Source organism: Cynocephalus volans, chromosome 13 (genome assembly GCF_027409185.1).
Source record: "Cynocephalus volans isolate mCynVol1 chromosome 13, mCynVol1.pri, whole genome shotgun sequence".
NCBI lineage: Eukaryota > Metazoa > Chordata > Mammalia > Dermoptera > Cynocephalidae > Cynocephalus > Cynocephalus volans.
Genome location: NC_084472.1, coordinates 74922365 through 74940466, shown reverse-complemented (window position 1 = coordinate 74940466; position 18102 = coordinate 74922365). Strand labels below are relative to the sequence as shown.

At 37.3% G+C, this 18102-nt stretch overlaps 1 protein-coding gene across 3 annotated transcripts in view; it reads right to left on the bottom strand.

Moving 5' to 3' along the window:
- Positions 1–738: 738 nt before the first annotated feature.
- PALLD (palladin, cytoskeletal associated protein) overlaps positions 739–18102 on the bottom strand; it is a 403294-nt gene continuing 385930 nt past the window's right edge. For 2 of the 3 annotated variants that reach the window (XM_063077067.1, XM_063077068.1), the window contains 6 exons: positions 14495–14589; positions 12443–12575; positions 8183–8390; positions 4992–5157; positions 4322–4455; positions 739–2939 (listed from right to left, as the gene is read on the bottom strand). In XM_063077067.1, the coding sequence (XP_062933137.1) occupies positions 2767–2939; positions 4322–4455; positions 4992–5157; positions 8183–8390; positions 12443–12575; positions 14495–14589 (909 nt within the window). In that variant the 3' untranslated portion in view covers positions 739–2766. Of the gene's footprint in view, positions 2940–4115; positions 4162–4321; positions 4456–4991; positions 5158–8182; positions 8391–12442; positions 12576–14494; positions 14590–18102 lie in introns of all 3 variants that reach the window. The other variant, XM_063077069.1, reaches the window with a different exon arrangement.

Genomic DNA, 18102 nt, shown 5'->3' with positions numbered 1-18102 from the left:
GTTTTCTTCCTTTCCCCTCACTTTAATTTGTATCATCTGCTGTAATTTATGTACCCTTGTAAGCCATGGCATTGGTATGTATTTACATGAATACATGCAATAAACTGACGTGGGAGGCAGAATTCTAAGATGGCCTCCAACATCTCCACTCCGTGGTGTACACACGCTCTCAGTTATCCAAACACAAGCCTAGCTGCTGCTTTGAGGGATGTTGCAGGGTTTTGAAGGTGTAATTTAGGTCCCAAATCAGGTGACTTTAAGAAAGGGAGATTATTTGGATGGACCTCACCTAATCAGGTGAACCCGTAAGAGACTGGGCCCTTGATGAAAGCGAATCCAAGCGTGAGAGGGAATGGATGTGAGGGAGATTCTCACTGCTGGTTTTGAAAACAGAGGTGACTACCTGGCAAGGAGTACAGGTTAGTAGCTGACAGCAGCCCCTCGTTGACAAACTGAGACCCCCCTATCCTACAACAGCAAGGAGCTGAATTCTGTCACAACTACTTGAGCTTGGAAGAGGATCTGGAACGCCAGATGAGAATGCAGCCCAGCTGACACAATGATTTTAGCTTTATAAAAATTCTGAACAGAGAACACAGACACATCATGCCCAATCTTCTGATCTACAAAACCGTAATAAACGAGTGATGTCTGAAGCCTCTAAGTTTGTCCTAATTTATTGCAGCAGCAATAGAAAACTAAAACAACTGAATATTTTGCTTCACAAAATTGCAACTATTATTTGTTAAATATTTATTGATGTTAAATCCACATTACACCAGCACAACAATCCAAAGTAGTATGATAGTATTTTTTTTTGTATAAATACAACATAAAAGGTGGCAAAATAATGCTAGTTAATCCCAAACCCAGCAAATTAGCAAAAAAGTCACATTCAGAAAAATTTGGCAAGTAAGGTATGACATGTCATAATTCTACAATATAGAAGGTCCATGAGAGACTTTGCATGGTATCTTACATCCCATATTAGCAATGCATGTAAGTGCGGTCAAAGAAACTTGTACCACACTGTGTAGAACATCTGCCACCCGGTGCGCAAGCCTGTTAATCATTTAAAACTTGGTTGGTTGGTGTTCTTACAAAGAAGTAGAAAGCTGTACATGTGAAGCAGTAATATGAAATATATGGGGTGGTACACAGATATAAAATTATTTTAAAAAATACTACTTATGAGCTGAGTAACTGAGCTAAGAGAGTTCAACACTTTTATTATAAATAGTGAAAGATACATGTGTTTTGCATAAAGAATACAGTGTTTTCTTTTCATAGCAAAGTACCATTAAAGCCTCATGTTTTATTATTAGGCCAATTCATTTTTTCTCCTTTTTAAAATTTATTGGTTCCGACTTAAAACCATCAAGTCTGGTCAGAATCAACTCAGTCTAGCTAATGCAGAATCATATGCATTCAAAAAGCAGTCTCTGCTGAGATGCCTTTACAAACTACTGGAACCCAGCACGTTCCTAAGGCAAGGTTTCATGACAGCAGGGAAGTGAGCTAATAATTTCCACTCACTGTATCTTGGTGCCACCGAAAAAAATAATTATGGCACAAACCTGTTTTTGTGTTTCCTCAAGTCCCCATTGTCCTCAATAGACTAGATCCTACAGGCAATTTCTCACTTATGCCACTCTTGCAGTCTCAATCCATTTTCAACTTGCTCAACACATCTAAAATCTTCAACTACTACACAAACTTCAGACACTGAAATCTCCATAGCACACGTGCTCCAAGTTTCCAGCTGACCCTAGATTGCTTGACTTGTAAATGGCAGTGTTTTTTCCTCTATATTTTAAGATCAATTTTGAAGAAAACCAAAGAAAAGCCTGGCCTTCGCCACCTCTCTGGCCCTTCTACTGTTATCTAAATGAATACAATATAATTGTGCTAGTGGCATTTTCCTTCATTCTCTTCCCTACTCCTTCCAAACCCGTTTCCTCCAAATACTGTATGCCTTGGTCATTTGGATGGTTGGATGCCTTTCGTGGAATGAACTGTAATATATTTCTGCTTTATTCAGAATACTTTATATTATTTATATTTAAATTAGCCTTTTAATATGGTTTGTAAATAAGCTTCCTACCAAGGTAGCATGAAAAGGGAATACTACACATATAAAGAAAAAAAGGTTAAGAACTAAGGTATTAACCTTGTTAGAAAACTCCTGATAGTAAAATTTAAGGCAAGTAGTTTCTTCATTATGATTTAATATAAAACAATTTGCAAAAGACAAGGCATTTGCTTGGATTTCTTTGTCATTTCCTCTTCCTTTTTCATCCTTACATATTGCACTTGGTTCACTGTAACTGAATGCATGCACTTTAGAGTCACTGTAGCATTATTTGTGGTACAATTGCCTCATGTTAAACATTTCACACTATCATGCTATGTAGTACCTATAGCTTGTGTTTAAAGGCAGTTGTAGATAGTACCAATTGTGGTTACCTTTGAACAACTGATTTCCTTTAGAGTTTTGGCATTTCAGGCCACTTTAAATCACAGCAATTCCAAAAGTTTTAAATTGGACAATAAATGTGAATTTTCTGTGTAATGTGTACATTTCTATTAGCATCACCTACTTCAACTCTAAGTTTGGTATATCAAGTAAGAAAAATATTATTTTGGTGTTGTTTTTTATTTCTGACAGTCAAAGGTATGTTTCTGCCTTTTACATAATGTGACAAAGGACTACATTGGTCACGGCAATGGCTGTTTCAGTGTTTCAGCTTTAACAAGAATGTTGGATTACAGGTCCTCACTTTCTACCAAGCCAGTATTCAGTGTCAGGTGCGATGGGCTGGCTTCAGGTTGGAACGCTGCTCTGATGTCTAGTCCCTGGTCCGAGAGCGCTGCATAGCGACTGGCTGAGGGCCGTACTTTCTTTGGCTTGGTGCTCGGTGGCTGCTGATGCCACTGGGCTACAAAGAAAAAGAGTAAGTTAAGATTTTTAGGCAAAATTGACTTGGAAAGGCTTTAGAGGTTTCAAGTAAATACAGAATGCTTTTTGATATACACCAGGTACATATTTGTGAAAGAGTATAGTATTTAGGAATACTTTTGCATTTTATTTTATTCATATGTTATAGATTTACTTGTCTATACAGGACAGTGGGACTATAACAGCTAGATAATAAAGACCAAGTGAAGTTCATCTTTATTTTAAATACTTACTGCAGCACAGGTAATCCTCTGAAGTAGTGGATAAGCTTTCTAATTACCCCCTTCCCTTTTTAAAAAATATTTTTTATTCAATAATTATGCAGTTAGGAATTATGGATGGATGGGTGGATGTTTTAACACTAATCAATTTAAGGGAACTGGGCAGTAGGATAAGTTGAGGCCACTCATTTCTTGAAGAACCTAGCAGTTATTTCTTTTAAGAAGAGGTAAAATTTGAAATCAGTTCTTAATTTTTTTCTAGTGGCTTTCTTTTTTTTTTATGACACCCTAAGATGTCCAACTCTAGTGGTTTTCTTTATGTTAATGGATCACATAATGCTATTGTACTAGTTTGTAAATTCAACAGAAACAATTTTCTTTAAATTTAGGATGCATGGGGCCGGCCTGTGGCTCACTCGGGAGAGTGTGGTGCTGATAACACCAAGGCCACAGGTTTGGATCCTATACAGGGATGGCCGGTTCGCTCACTGGCTGAGCATGGTGCTGACAACACCAAGTCAAGGGTTGAGATCCCCTTACCGGTCATCTTTAAAAAAAAAAAAAAAAAAAAAAAAATTTAGGATGCATGTATGCAAATATACATAAACAAACACTCACAAATCTATTGCTGAGCTACTTAAGATGTATTATTAACAAGAAAAGCACTAAGCCACAAAAGTAGGCATTCCAGCATCAATGATACACACATTTAGAATGCACTAGGATACTGTGATAGGATTATAATACAGAAAGAAATGTTAAAAGGCAATCATTTGCGGAACACAGTGACAAGAAAATGTGAAAGACATGTGGTTATGCCTTTGCCTACTGTTAAATTCTAAGGATGCTTGAGTAAGGAAGCCACAACTGACTAGCTAATGTAAGAGAAATCAACATGCATATTTTGCTAATAATTCAAAGTTCCTGAATGATACTTGGGTATTTGTTCTCCTGGTGTGGTTCACTATTAATGTCGAGAAACTATAAATAGAAAGAGAGAGAGCAATATGAATTTTTTGACAAATAAAACACTACAGTTGTTTATAAGATTAGTTAAGAGTAATAGGATTTGCTGTCCAGATGTCTGATTTTTCATAATTTAGTAAATAAATGCAATGACATGAGATGAAGTGGCACTCACTGTAAACATCCAGCCTGGCAGTACAGGACACAATCCCCGCCTCATTCTTGGCTGACACCGTATACCATCCAGCGTCTTCTTTTGTGGCTCCCTGAATGAGCAGGCAGATGTAGCCGTGATTATCCTGGTGCATGCTGGAGAAAAGGATAAAGTCATTAGGGTTCTAAATTTTTAAAAAGTGGTCTTGGACATGAAGCATCATCTTTAATTAGATCATTAGAAACAGAATTGTGCCAATAGCAGATAATAGGGTCATACTTATTCCATACAGGCCGCTAGCCCCATTAAAGTTAATGGGAGAGAAGAGCAGACGTCAAGAGGTTGAATAATTCTGTGCACTTAATTCCTAGTTGAGGATCTGCCTTTAAAAAAAAAACCACTGAATATTCTATCACTATTGAAGCAAATGAATACATTTTTTTAGATGTAAAGATAAACACTTTAAAATAATAAGCATTAGATTAAGTCAGAATGTGCATCATGTACCATTATAGCTTCCTTCTAAAAGCTTAATCCTACCTTAGGATTTAAAGAGTGATTTTTTTCTTTGACATCATCAATAGCATGGCTTTTGCACACACATTTATTTCATGCTACATAAAATGTATCTTCTTATATGTCATTAGGACAGAATAGTTATGGATTAGGTTAAGTCACTGTGTAATCTTACCTCACTCGGTCAGTACTGTGAGTGAGTGATTCATTTTCTTTCTTCCAAAATATCTGAGGCGGTGGCATTCCTGAAACACGGCATTCTAGTCGTACGGGGTACCCGTCAGCAACTCCTGTGTTTTGCAGCTTCTCAATAAACACAGGAGGTTTGTGTGCTTCTTTAGCTAAGAAAACATGGCATGAATTATCTATTAATGATACACAAAAGGAGCGCTACAAAGAATTCAGAAGCTTTTAGAAATATTGCTTGAATAGATCTTTTATTTTATGATACCATTTTTCTGTTTAGGTTTTAAGATTAGTCCTCTCTCCAAATTATTCTTTTACCAAGCAAAGGTTCATATGCTTCATTCCACTCATTTATTTCCTCAATTAATTCAAGTCTGATAGGCCCACACAGTCCCCTGGCCATCTGCTCCACCGAATGTCTGTCTGACAGGCTGCGGGAGACTCCTAAGTCATCGCTGGCATCTGTGATGGCTTTGCTGCTAATTACGTTACCATGCAGCCCCGGCCTTTACCAACCACTGCCACCTAGTGGCGCTGACAAGGACAAGTATTTCTAGGAATCTGATCCACTTAGATTCTCCACACCCGCCAACCCCACCCCTTGCTATCTGAAACGTTTGCTATGCAGATTCTGAAGATTTATCACTCCTGGCTTAAGTAAGACATACCAGACGATTTAAAGGGGAAAAAATAAAGAGGAGCCATCTTTATCTCAATTTGGCAGCTTTAAATAGTTAACCTATAAACTAGGAATGTATATGCTATAAATTACGAATTCCAATTTGTATTCTTTGAAGGAAGCTATAAAAAAGACAACTTTATTATTACCTTGAAGGAAGGAACTCATTAAAAAAGACAACTTTATTACTTACTCTGAAAAAAATCAGAACTGATTGTTAATAACACTCTAAATATTACTGTCCAATGGGAAATTGTTTCCTCAGATCAGTGGTGGGAACCACTTCAGAGAAAGAATAAGGCTTAATTATTTTCTTCTGAGCCACCAACAATGAATTTGAGGAGGTATGTCTTTCTCTGCCACCACCCCCTCATCTGGAGTGACAATATATCACAGCAAAGCAGCTAGGAGACAGCCTGAAGAGGATAACAATTTTACCAGAAACTTTCAAATGCCCGAGACTCTCTGAGACCTTGAGTTATGCAGAAGGTTGCATTTTTGTTGAATTTTACATGGTTACCTGACCTAGGCTATTTTGGGAGAAGTGAGAACAAAAGCTCACTTCATATTCTTTCTGGGTTCCAATTTTGAAAAAAACATAAAATGTATAAAATAAGCCTTCATGTCATAGCAATTCACCAGTAAGAATAACATCTACCATTTCGGAGCATTGCTATGCAGAGTACTGGCTATGCAGAGCTTCATACACAGTTTATAATTTAATCCTCACGAAAACACTGTGAGGCATTACGGTCCCTATTTTACATAAGGAGAAACTGAGATGCAGAGATGTTATATATTTGCCAAAGGTCACGCAGCTAGTAAAGCAGACAGGAGCTGGGACTGGAACTGAGATGCGAGGCTGAAGACCTTACTTCCGATGTACTGTGTATTGCCGTCTCTGACAGAGTGCCAGCAGAGGACCCTTAAATTTCACTCTTGAAGGACAGATATGATCAAAAGGCACATTTATCAGGAGACAACAAACAGTTTTAGTTTGAGGTTAGAGGGATGAATGAAATCAATTCAATTCCAGTGTGTAGGAATATAGAGTACTTGGTACAAAATTTAAAAGCATAACTAACATGTAGCACCACAGCCCACATATTTATCACATTTTTATGTGAAAAAACATGTTGATGCTATTATTAGAATCATCATCCAGGATTTTAGCCAAGACCTCCTGGTTTTTATTCTCATTGCTACTCTATTTCTTGAAAGAGCTCAGGGCTCACAGTGTGTTTAGGAAGAGCACCAGTCAACAGACTGTTCTGAGTCCTATCCTCAGCTTACTCAGTGAGACCCTGGGAAAGTCAGGGAAGATTTGCTCTATCTCACAGAGCTGTCATGAGGACCAACTGAGAGGATGCATATGAAGCACTTTGCAAATAGAGGTATGAGAGACAAACATTATGTTTTGTTATGTTTCTTTTCTTTTTTGGCAGCTGCCCTGTACAGGGATCGAACCCTGGACCTTGGTGTTATCAGCACCATGCTCTAACTAGCCAACCCCTTGTTATGTTTCTTTTAAAAAAGATATCAGATAATCAGAATCTGTACTTATGTCTAACTCCTAAGCATGGTATAAACCTTTCCATAAATATATTTTCCTTTTAGGCTTTTCAAAAGGTTAAGACTTCATATAACAGCACTTTTACAAAACTTACCTACAATATAATCAATCAAAAAGCAAATGTGAGATTAATTTGACTATGACATTGGGGGTAGATGACAATGTATTTAAAAAATTTTGAATTCTGAAATCCCTGCACAGTAAGTTAAAAGTTAGGTATATATGCAGAACTACACGTATAGCCATGCATTGCTTAATGATGGAGACATAGTCTGAGACATGCACTGTGAGGCAATTTCGTTGTCCTGCAAACATCAGAGTGCACTTACACAAACCTAGATGGTTTACCCTGTTATACACCTAGGCTATACGGTATAGCCTATTGCTCCTGGGCCACATACCCAGACAGCATGTCATTATACTGAACACTGTAGGCGACTGCAACACAATGGTATTTGTGTATCTGACGATATGTAAATGTAGAAAAGGTACAGTAAAAACAGTATTATAATCTTATGGGACCACTGTCCATCATTGACTGAAACATCATTATGTGACGCATGACTCTATAAGCAAGTTCTTTGGTCCTAGGAGTCCATGCTGCAGTTACTCTTTCCCCACTAGGGGCCATCGCACATACGAGAAGTCAAATGACCCAGAAAAGCTGCTAAAATCTTTTCCTCTCTTGGCCAGGATAGTGGGAGAAAGGGAAAATGAAAAATGATGGCTACACTTAGGTATGAAAAATTAATGTTTCAAATTTGCCAGGCCTTGTAACATGTCTTCATTGGCTATTTTGATGATACAATCTATTTTTTCAGCAGTTTGATTTATTTTCCATATGAGTTAACGATGCAGAATTAGTTTACACTGTCCGTCTGGCGTTTATCCTGACAGAGAGAAAGAAAGGATTCACAGACAATCCTACCAGCAACCACGAGCTCCAGGCTGAAGGAGTTCTGTCCTGCTCGGTTGGTGGCTATACATGTGTAGATGCCGGCATCTCGTGACGTGACTGGCTCTATGATCAGAGAGTGCACCCCGTTCTCACGCACGAGCATCTTGTGAGCACTGTCAGGGCGTATTGGCTTTCCATCTAGTTGCCAGCTTAGATCTGGGGTTGGTAACCCACTGACCTAAACCAGAAAGGAAATGCACGTAAATTTCTCTACTAGGACAACAGTGGAATCACTGATAGCCAAGAAACCAGCGTAAATTCCTCTTTCGGTAGTGCAAGAGATGGCTTTGAGTATCAGCTCGTGTTACTCTTTTGCTTAGAACCTGCCAATGGTTTCTTAAGCATTCACAGGCTCTCTTGTAAACATTTCCTACAGAATGATCTAGAGACAAGTGAAATGGAAATTAAAGAAATTTCCGTCATCATCTTAGGTCACCCAGAGATATAAAGATTACTACTAGGATGATGTCAGCATCGGAATCTGAGCTCTTTGGAAAAAAGGTGCTCAACCATGATAACAATAACCAACACTCAGCTGACATTTCTATATTATAAAGCTTCTCATCAAGGAGTGGCCATAGCTATGGAGACATTAGTTAATGCATCCATCAGCACATAGGGCTAATATTATTATTTCATAATCGTTGAAACTAAGTAACAAGTGCTGCAAGAAATTACCCAGAAAGCCATCTCAACAAATTAGCACCACAATGGAAATATAAAATCTTGAGACCTTGACAGTTGTGTTGATCAGAGATCAGATAAAAGCACATTTAATTGCTAATAACATGTTGTGTTGGGAAGGTCAGGATGGTTGCCATCTGCCAGCTTTTTACAGTTTTGCCCTTGATTTGGAATGGGAGGAAAGCACTGTTAGCGCAGGCATTTTTACCACCCCTTCCCCAATGTTACCAGTGGGAAATTATTTACAAAAAGATGTCAGTTGGACTGCTAAACAATTCTTTTGAAGAACCAACTTTGCCAAAATCAGCCAGAGAGCTCACAAATTCCATTCTTGCAATGTGATATTCATTTATGCTACCTACAAGATGCCTTTCTCCACACATAGCAAAGGTCTAGAGGATTTAAAAGAAAAAAAAAAAAAAAGAAATTAAAAAAAAGTAAATTTAAATTACTGGTTAAAAGAATGAAGAGACTTTGTAAACCAACAGCAGTTTGTTTAAAATGCTTCTGAGAGGGTCAGGCTCTGTCCTCCCGTCTGTCTACCTGCTGTCCCCCAGCTCTCCCGACACACAGCTTTCCCTGTCTGGAGGTCACTAGAGGTGGTGTGGAGCGACAGGGAATGAACAGCTTTGGTTAGGCTCCTGGCCTTTCCCAAGTTTAGAAATAAAGTGGCGCTGCTCGTTCCCACTTGACTAGGTTAAGTCCTAGACAAGCAGGGCCATCTACTGACTGAAGTCACACTATGTTTCGTAGAAGAGAGGCCCAAAACACTGTGTACTCTCAAACCACCTAACTCACAGTGGACCTATTCCAGTGGACAGAGTTATTCATGTTAAGGCAAAGGGCAATGCCCTACTCTTCTACCCTCTTTTAACCCCAGTCCTCCTGGTTGAGTAAGTAAAGCAAGCATGATCTCAGGAGCTGAAGGTCATTGTCAGCAGGTCACAATTTGAATGGATCTGTGCTCTCAGTGCACATGGAAATGGGGGAGAGAGAAGCATACTTGCTGCTGGAAAAGTGGGAATAATTATTTTTCCTAAGATTTAGTAGCAACTGAAGGATAGTCAGTGTCTAGGGATGTACCTCAAGGGTTAAAAAGGGTGGGGGGCTTTTAGGGAGAAAAGCAAGCTGTTGCTTTAGTGGTTGGCTTATTTCAAGTTTTTCCCCCCTCTCAAAGCCTAAATACATTGACAATTTCTTTATTTTATTATCCCCTGAAGTAGGTAACACTCCATCTGTTCATGTGGCAAGATTTTTCATAACAGTTTTTTTTAAAATTCAGGTCAGATCATCATAGTGAAATCAACAAACAGAGGTTACTTTTTATTTCCAATATTCTTTTAAAGGCAAAGATTTGAAGGACAGTTATTGTCACTGTGTAGTGAAATAAAGTACTATGACTTCTTTGTTAAATATGATCAACAACAGAGATAACAGTATGGTGAATCTCTGTATACCTATCATTTAGATTCACTCTCTTGTCATTTTTTTTTATCATTATACAACGTAACCGATTTTTGTGGCCCTTTCCCGCCTCCTTCTCTCCCTTTACATCTCTGGCGACCTCAGTTCTGTTCTCTTTTATTAAAAAGTTCAAGGAATTATTGTGATTGCTGTATCTTTTTGTGTTGTTTGTTTATTTATTTTTATTAGCTCCCACATATAAATGAGGATGTACAGTAGGTATTTCTCTTTCTATGCCTGGCTAATTTTACTTAACATAATTTTCTCTAAGTTTCTTGTCATTTTTTTATATTTAAAACAAATCCCAGACTTTATGTAATTTTACCACTATTTTGCCCAGTACATTCCTAAAATTATAGAATTTTCTTACATAATCACAGTTCCATTTTTACATGTAAAATTAATAATAATCCCTAAGAATCACCTAATTATCTAAAATAAAATTTTCCCAGGTGACTCAAAATGTTATTTTACAAGTGGTCTGTCTGAATTCTTTTTAAACAAATTTTATTTATTTAAAATTTTTAGTTTTTAATTGACAAACACAAATTACATTTATTGTGTACCACATGATATTTTAAAATATGTATACATTGTGGGGTGGCTAAATTGAGCTAATTAACATATGCTTTACCTCACTTAGCTATTTTTTTGTGATGAGAACACTTAAAATCCACTCTGATTTTCAAGTATACAATACACTGTCATTAACTATTGTCACTGCATTTTACAATAGATCTTTTGAACTTATTCTATGTATATAACTGAAATTTTGTATCCCTCTCCCAACACCTCCCTGATTCCCCCTCTCTGCCAACAAGCCCTGGTAACCCCCATTCTACTCTGCTTCTATGAGTTCAACTTTTTAAAACTCCACATATAAGTGAGATCATGTAGTATCTTTCTTTCTGTGCCTGGCTTATTTCACTTAGCCTAATGTCCTCCAGGTTCATCCACACTGTCACAAATGAGGCGATTTCCTTACTTTTTAAGGCTGAATAGTATTCTGTTGTGTATATATACCACATTTTCTTTATCCATTTATCTGGACCATGGACAAAGGTTGATTCTGTATCTTGACTATTGTGAAGAATGCTGTGATGGACATGGGAGTGCAGATATCTCTTTGACATACTGATTTCATTTTTTTTTTTTTTTTTGATATGTAACCAGTACTTGGATTGCTGGATCATATGGTAATTCTACTGTATGAATTCTTAATTACAGACCAAAAAGGAAGTAGATATTCACATAAATACATCAAAACTCAATTTCTGTATTTATACTGTAAAAATAATTGTGCTGCAAAATAAAAATATTTTAAGAACACGTTTATTCTTTTTATACATTTCTACAAGTCCAGATTTACTTTTTTAAAAAGCAAATAATGCCCAAATCCTCTAAGCAGCTGATACTTGTGTTCTGCAATCCCAGAGAGAACCAGCAGAGGGAGCCCAAATAATTTTTAAAAACCTTTTCCATACTTGAGCTAAACTAATTTATGATGAATAAGTAGTTGGGCAACAAAACAAAACAAACAAAAAACTTTAGAACCGTGGTTATTAAACATTTTTGGCCTTAAATTCCTTTGAGAGGTTGATGAAAGCTATACCACACACATAATTTTGTGTGTGATGTCAGAGTTCACATCCCTAATGCAGCCTGCCTACCCAAGGACCCTGGGTGAAGAAGCCCTGCTGTAGCACAGGTGAAAGAGGAGAGAAAACGGGAGCACTAACAATCAGAGTGGATGTATGGATACAAAATTTGCTTTAAAAAAGTGTGAAGATCAACTACTGATTAGGATAAGTGGCAGATTCAACACATTTATTACTTCAAAATGGAAAACTTGAAGGGACAAACAAAACCTCCCAGTGACTTTCTGGCGTATGGTATATAGGGTTCTGCATAAAGAACACATTTAATATAAATTTTAACATAAGGGTAAAGAATGATGAAAAGCAGCATATAAACATCCAGTATATGGCACTCATTTTTTTTCTCTTAAGGTGGAACCATTTTATACTCTGCAGAGGAATGGCAATGAAGGGAGAAGCGAGGCAGGCAATAGTAAACTCTTACTTTGCAATCCATTCTGCAGAGTTTTCCTTCTTGAACAGTCAGATCTCCAGGAGCCTGCAAGAAGTGAGGCCTGAAGAATCGCTCTTGAATGGGTTCGTTTTCATCGCCACTGTCCCTTGATCTAGAACGAGGCCTTGAAACAAGATAAATGATAAATAGAAAGATGATAGGTGGTAGTTATTTACAGACTTTTAGTCATCTGTTTTCTTAAAATACAAGGGTGTGTAATAATATGATTTCCTTTTCTGATCCCTACTCCCAAGATTTACACATTAAAAAAAAATCAGAAAAGCAATCTCTTGCTTAATTTGGAAGTTTACTATAAATTTAATAGTGTGCTTAACTGCAGGCTGGTATAAGTCATTAAAGGGAAAATAAAAAAACGTGGTATTATATATTAACATATTTTTTCTAAATAAACATTTTTAAGGCTTTATGAAGAGTAGCAGCAGCTGTTGCTCATTTATTTATTACCAAATCTTTTTCAACAGAAATTCCTATAACTTTCCACCATCATTTCAAATTTGTAGGAAATTAAAAGTTATTATTATTTTACAAAAATTTAATATATTTCTAATCAAAATTTCTTTTCAGATTAACCAGGAAAACAAATTACATTTTTAGATAAGTTTTCTTTTTCATTAGCCATTCATATGCCTAAAGGCATTTTTTGCTTTAAAATAAGATTGCACAAATCTCCCAGATTTTGTGCATCTCTCTCACTTTTAAGTATGCTGCCAGAGAAACCCGTTAGAAGAATACTATTTAAAATAATTGCAGGGAAGATTTAAGAAAAGAGCAAGATGTTGAATACAAATTCTGTCAATAATCACCAGAAGATAAGTTTAAAAACACTTAACTAGAAAAAAACAAGAGTAGAACATATGAAAAATTTGTATAGTATGGTAATAATTATCAGCTTTTTTGTATAGTTTACTCTTTTCCAAGTACAGATCTAACTTATCAGAAAAATGCTTCCTAGGGTCCACTGACATATGCAGAAGCTTAAATATATTAAAGACCACAAGAAAAGCAGAAGAGAACAATGCAAAACAATGGACCTAGTACTGCATACGTTGTGTTTATAGCCCTAGATATAGGCTTAGGATCCTGTGAACAGATACTATCACAATAAGGTTAGAACTGAATCTTCACATGCTCAGGTGCTAGATTGTCTTCCAAATGTTGAATGAAGGGCTCTGTGGATCCAGTCACATGAGAAAGTGTAGACAAACCACTTGTCTGATGCTTTACTCAGTTTTTCTGCTTACCCTCTGTGAGCCTAAGTATGTGTTTTCTTCACCAAAAGTGTTCACCATCAATGGCCTGTAATTTATACTCGGGAGTACCTGAGGATGTTCTGTCTGTAAAATATCTAAACAGGAACCAATGGTGACAGGCTGGTTGACTCACCATACTCTTTCTTAAATGCACGTATGTTACTAAGAAGTAATATCCTTTCTCTGTCCCTGTCTACCATTATTCTGTCAACATCCTTGCACAGACTCAAGGCTGCTAGGAATGGAAAGCATACTCTATTGCTAGCAGATATTCGAGCATTGAAAACGGACAAATCCTTACTGCAAAATTTATGGTCTGATTGTTTTATGTTTTAAACTAAGCGACTGAAAAATGAACGTTAACAAACTAGCTAATTTTAAGAAATCTAAAGCAATAGCTTATAATGGTCAACCCACACAGCTGTTGGTTATAGAAGTTTGGTTTTGAATGTGTGTGTATCACTTACTAGTATTTTTCATGTTAATATGCCACTTAAAGGTGCTGAGTCTTGATTTCTTCATACATAGAATGTGCCTATTGAACAATCTAACGATGGTGTGTTTGAACAGGCTTAGCACACTTGAGCATGTGTTTGCTCCCTTCCCCTTTCTGAAATTCAAAGGGACACAATAATCAAGGAGCCACACACTCTATCTTCCAATTACATTCACGTCTGTGGTCATACTATGATTCTAGTAGTACTAAATTTATAGTAATAAATAAATAAAATAACGATAATGATAACACCTATGGAAGGAACATCTGAAATACCTTCTCACATGAGGATGGCCTGAGGGAGAGCGGGGACTGCGACCTCTTTGGTTGACAGCCTGTACCATCAGCCGTCCAGTACAACTGATGCGGCCCTGTCAGAAACATCAGGAAAAGGAATTATTTGCTATGCAACAAACACTATTAACCATTAAGCACTATCACGTCTATCGTCCTAGTCTCCATAGGACATTGTTTTGTAACAAATTAGTGTGCCATGTTAGTAATGACACCAATCTCTCTCAGAAAAGCACAAGCTCCACAGTAAAACTCTGTTTACTTGATGAACTCAGGTGATAAGGTCTTTCCCTGAACTGCTAAATAAGCTTCACTGTTTTATCTAGGATGGTATTTAAAATGATAACCCTCACTGAATTAACTGTAATTCGCTAAGATCTCCCTAAAACATGAAGTTGAATTGTAAAATATAGCAGGAGGACATTACTCTCTTGTGATAATTCCATTTTTATGGCCCAATATCTACTGGTTGTGGCCAATTCTGAAATCAAAACTAGATGATTTCAGTTTCCTGTCAGATCTTTTTAGTAACATATTTATTACACATTAGTGGCATCCCTTCCTCCAGCCGTATATTAAAAGAGATGTCAGCACGATAAAATGAGCACTATGTGGGAAGTATGCGTGGATGACGAGGACAGCGTCAGGACTAAACCACACCAAGTTCTCAAGGAATAAACATATTTGAGACTTAAAAACCAGAGCACCTAAAAGCCGGCCCTGGCTCACTTGGGAGAGCGTGGTGCTGACAACACCAAGTCAAGGGTTAGGATCCCCTTACCGGTCATCTTTTAAAAAACAGAAAAACAAAAACCAGAGCACCTCAATATACACACCTAAAACATGTGGTCCTATGATAATGGCCTAGCTAACTAAAAGCTGTATTTTTTCTCTTAAATTTGTCAATTGAATGGTTGAAAAATGCTGTTGTATGGATAGACAAAAATAATTCTTAGGGGACCCAGATGACATAAGTCACCCATTATTACTTTGGCTTCTGGTTTCAGCTCCTTCTCTTAATATTTTCTTCACTGTTACTAGCACAATGGCAAAATAGATGATTTTCTCCTCCACTTTCTCCTCTTCTCTCCCCAGAGAATGAGGAGATTGATGGCCAAAAGGTAACAGCAAGAGAGGAAAGATGAGAAGCAGACTATGGCTAATGGTGAGACGTAGTGAATTCTAGCTCAGGGTGATGAGCAGTCCTCATGTGCACCACACTCAAGATAAAAGTCTACCATTGGTTGCCGCTCTCACTGCAAGTTACCAGCACAGACAGATAACAGAAGCAGCTGTTCTGTGTGTTTGGAAGAACTGCTTTCCAACTGAGAGCAGGCTGGGGTGGGCACTGGTGGAGGGAACACAGAGAAAAAACCCGCAGCAGGATTCAGTGAAGGGCCCGAATCCAGTCAGTGGGGCTCTCCAGGTCTCTCAAAGCCTGGACAACTTTAGAGAAGGCAAAGATGTATAGGAATGTAATAGAGATGGGAAAAGAATTAGGAATGATCAAATAGAAGGAGGTGGTCCCAAAGAAACAAACTTAACTAATCTTATACCTCTAGATATGAGACTCCTTCTAGCATTCACAATATTTGCTATCGAGCTCACAGTTAAACACTGCCTTTCCTGAAAACTTCCAATGACAGATGAAGTATACCATTATGCAGAAGAATTGCTTCTAGCAGATTAATTGTATCTGAAGCTCAGGCCACATGACACAGATTCTCTCATGCTGTGCTCTTGGCGAACACCTGGGATTCCTTAAACTAGCTTGAAATCTAAAAATTAATTTTATCTAACCCCTCCAAATCTATATCTGCTATAGAAAATCTAGATATGACTTGCTTAGATGACCCCCATTATAAGGTACACAACTGACACATCCTATAGAAGCTTTGACAAGTGAACACATAAAATCCATGATTCTTTTTGGAGCTTGAGGACACGGAAGTGTGTGTTTTGTTTGACTCAAATAGCTTCAATTATACTGATATGAGATATGTCTTCCTTATTATTTGTTTTGCTGCTTCAGTGATCGAATGCATATAATTTGGATATATACTTCCTTGTGGTATGAAACCCAGAGAATCCACAAGAGAGTTAATATTAACTAATCATTTATGTTAGAAAAAGATATAATGTAGATGAAATTTAAACTCTAACCTTGAATTTGGGCAAGCAGATGTGGGTTGTTAAAAAAAAGTCCTGTAATCTGGATTTGAATTTTGACTTTTTCTAAAACTTTGGGCAAAGCACTAGATTTATTCAACCCTTTTTTTCTTCTTCTGTAAAAATAGGGATGCTATATATTTCCCAAGGATGCTGTAAGGCTTAAAATGGTATAATGTAAGATGGTCTTATGAATATCAAACGGTGCATGATGACATAAATTATCAGTATTAAATGCATCATAGCTGCTACTGTGTTGCTGCCGGTCTGAGACGTTATGAGTACATGTTCATGGATATGCATCAAGATGACTTTTAGGGGCCCCAGAAGCTTGGCTGATCCCAATAAAAATATCCAAGTGAATATTCTGTACTTGAGGTATGCTCTTATCTCCTTTTTTCATTCCTTCAAAACCTCTTTTAACCAACATCTCCCCTGCCCCTCAGTGCTTTTAATATTGGGGTGAGCCTCAGACAATTTCGTATGCTGCTCTGCAGCTCTGGAATCGAATTGCCTGGGTTTGTACACCAATTCGGTTCCTTATAGTTGAATGACTTGAGGCAGGTAGCTTAACCTTTCTAAGTAAGTTTCATCTGTAAAATAGGACCTATAGTTAATATCTTATGGGTTTTTACGAGGATTAAATATGTTAATGGGTGTAAAGTACTTGATATTGTGTTTTGCATATAATAAGTGCTCAATATGTTAAATTATGATAGGACTCGATATGGATATAATAACCTGATAAATGTGAGGCATCCCTTAGAATTGTTTTGTTTAATACGAGGTTTTTTTTGCATATGTGTAATGAAGTTTTCTTTTTCCTGGTATTAGAATGTAATTTACTCCAAAGGAAAAACAATACTTTTAGCATGGGAGGCAGAATGTGAAAAGCAGATCAAACTTTTTAGCTTCTACTAGTGCTGGAAAGGTGCAAACACACAGCCATATTCAATGCGCTTGATGTGGCAGCTGCATTTGAGGGGTAAGATGAGAGATGCCCTACTCAACTCTAACCATACCATTTGCCTACGCTTAGGATCAACCCCGCCTCCTCTTCCCCACCCCCACCCCCAACCACAGGGTAAACAGGTTGGCATACTACTCTGGAAAGATTACACATTTCTACACTGTTTTCAGGGTTTTCACTGCTACTGCTTAGAACCATACACACAAACATTGCCATAGAATACTTCCTTAACTTCCCAAATTTAAGAAAAAGGAATATGTTATCATTGGTCAACTTCCTACTTCTACAGCAACCTTCACTTCTGAACATGAAGGGGGAAGATGTGATCTTCAGGAGGCAGAATTATTCATTTGATTAATATAGTGTTATTGGCTAAATATATTACTAACCAATACATGACCAGGAGCATTTAGAAAGTGTCTAAACTAAGAAGTTGTATACTTCTGACATT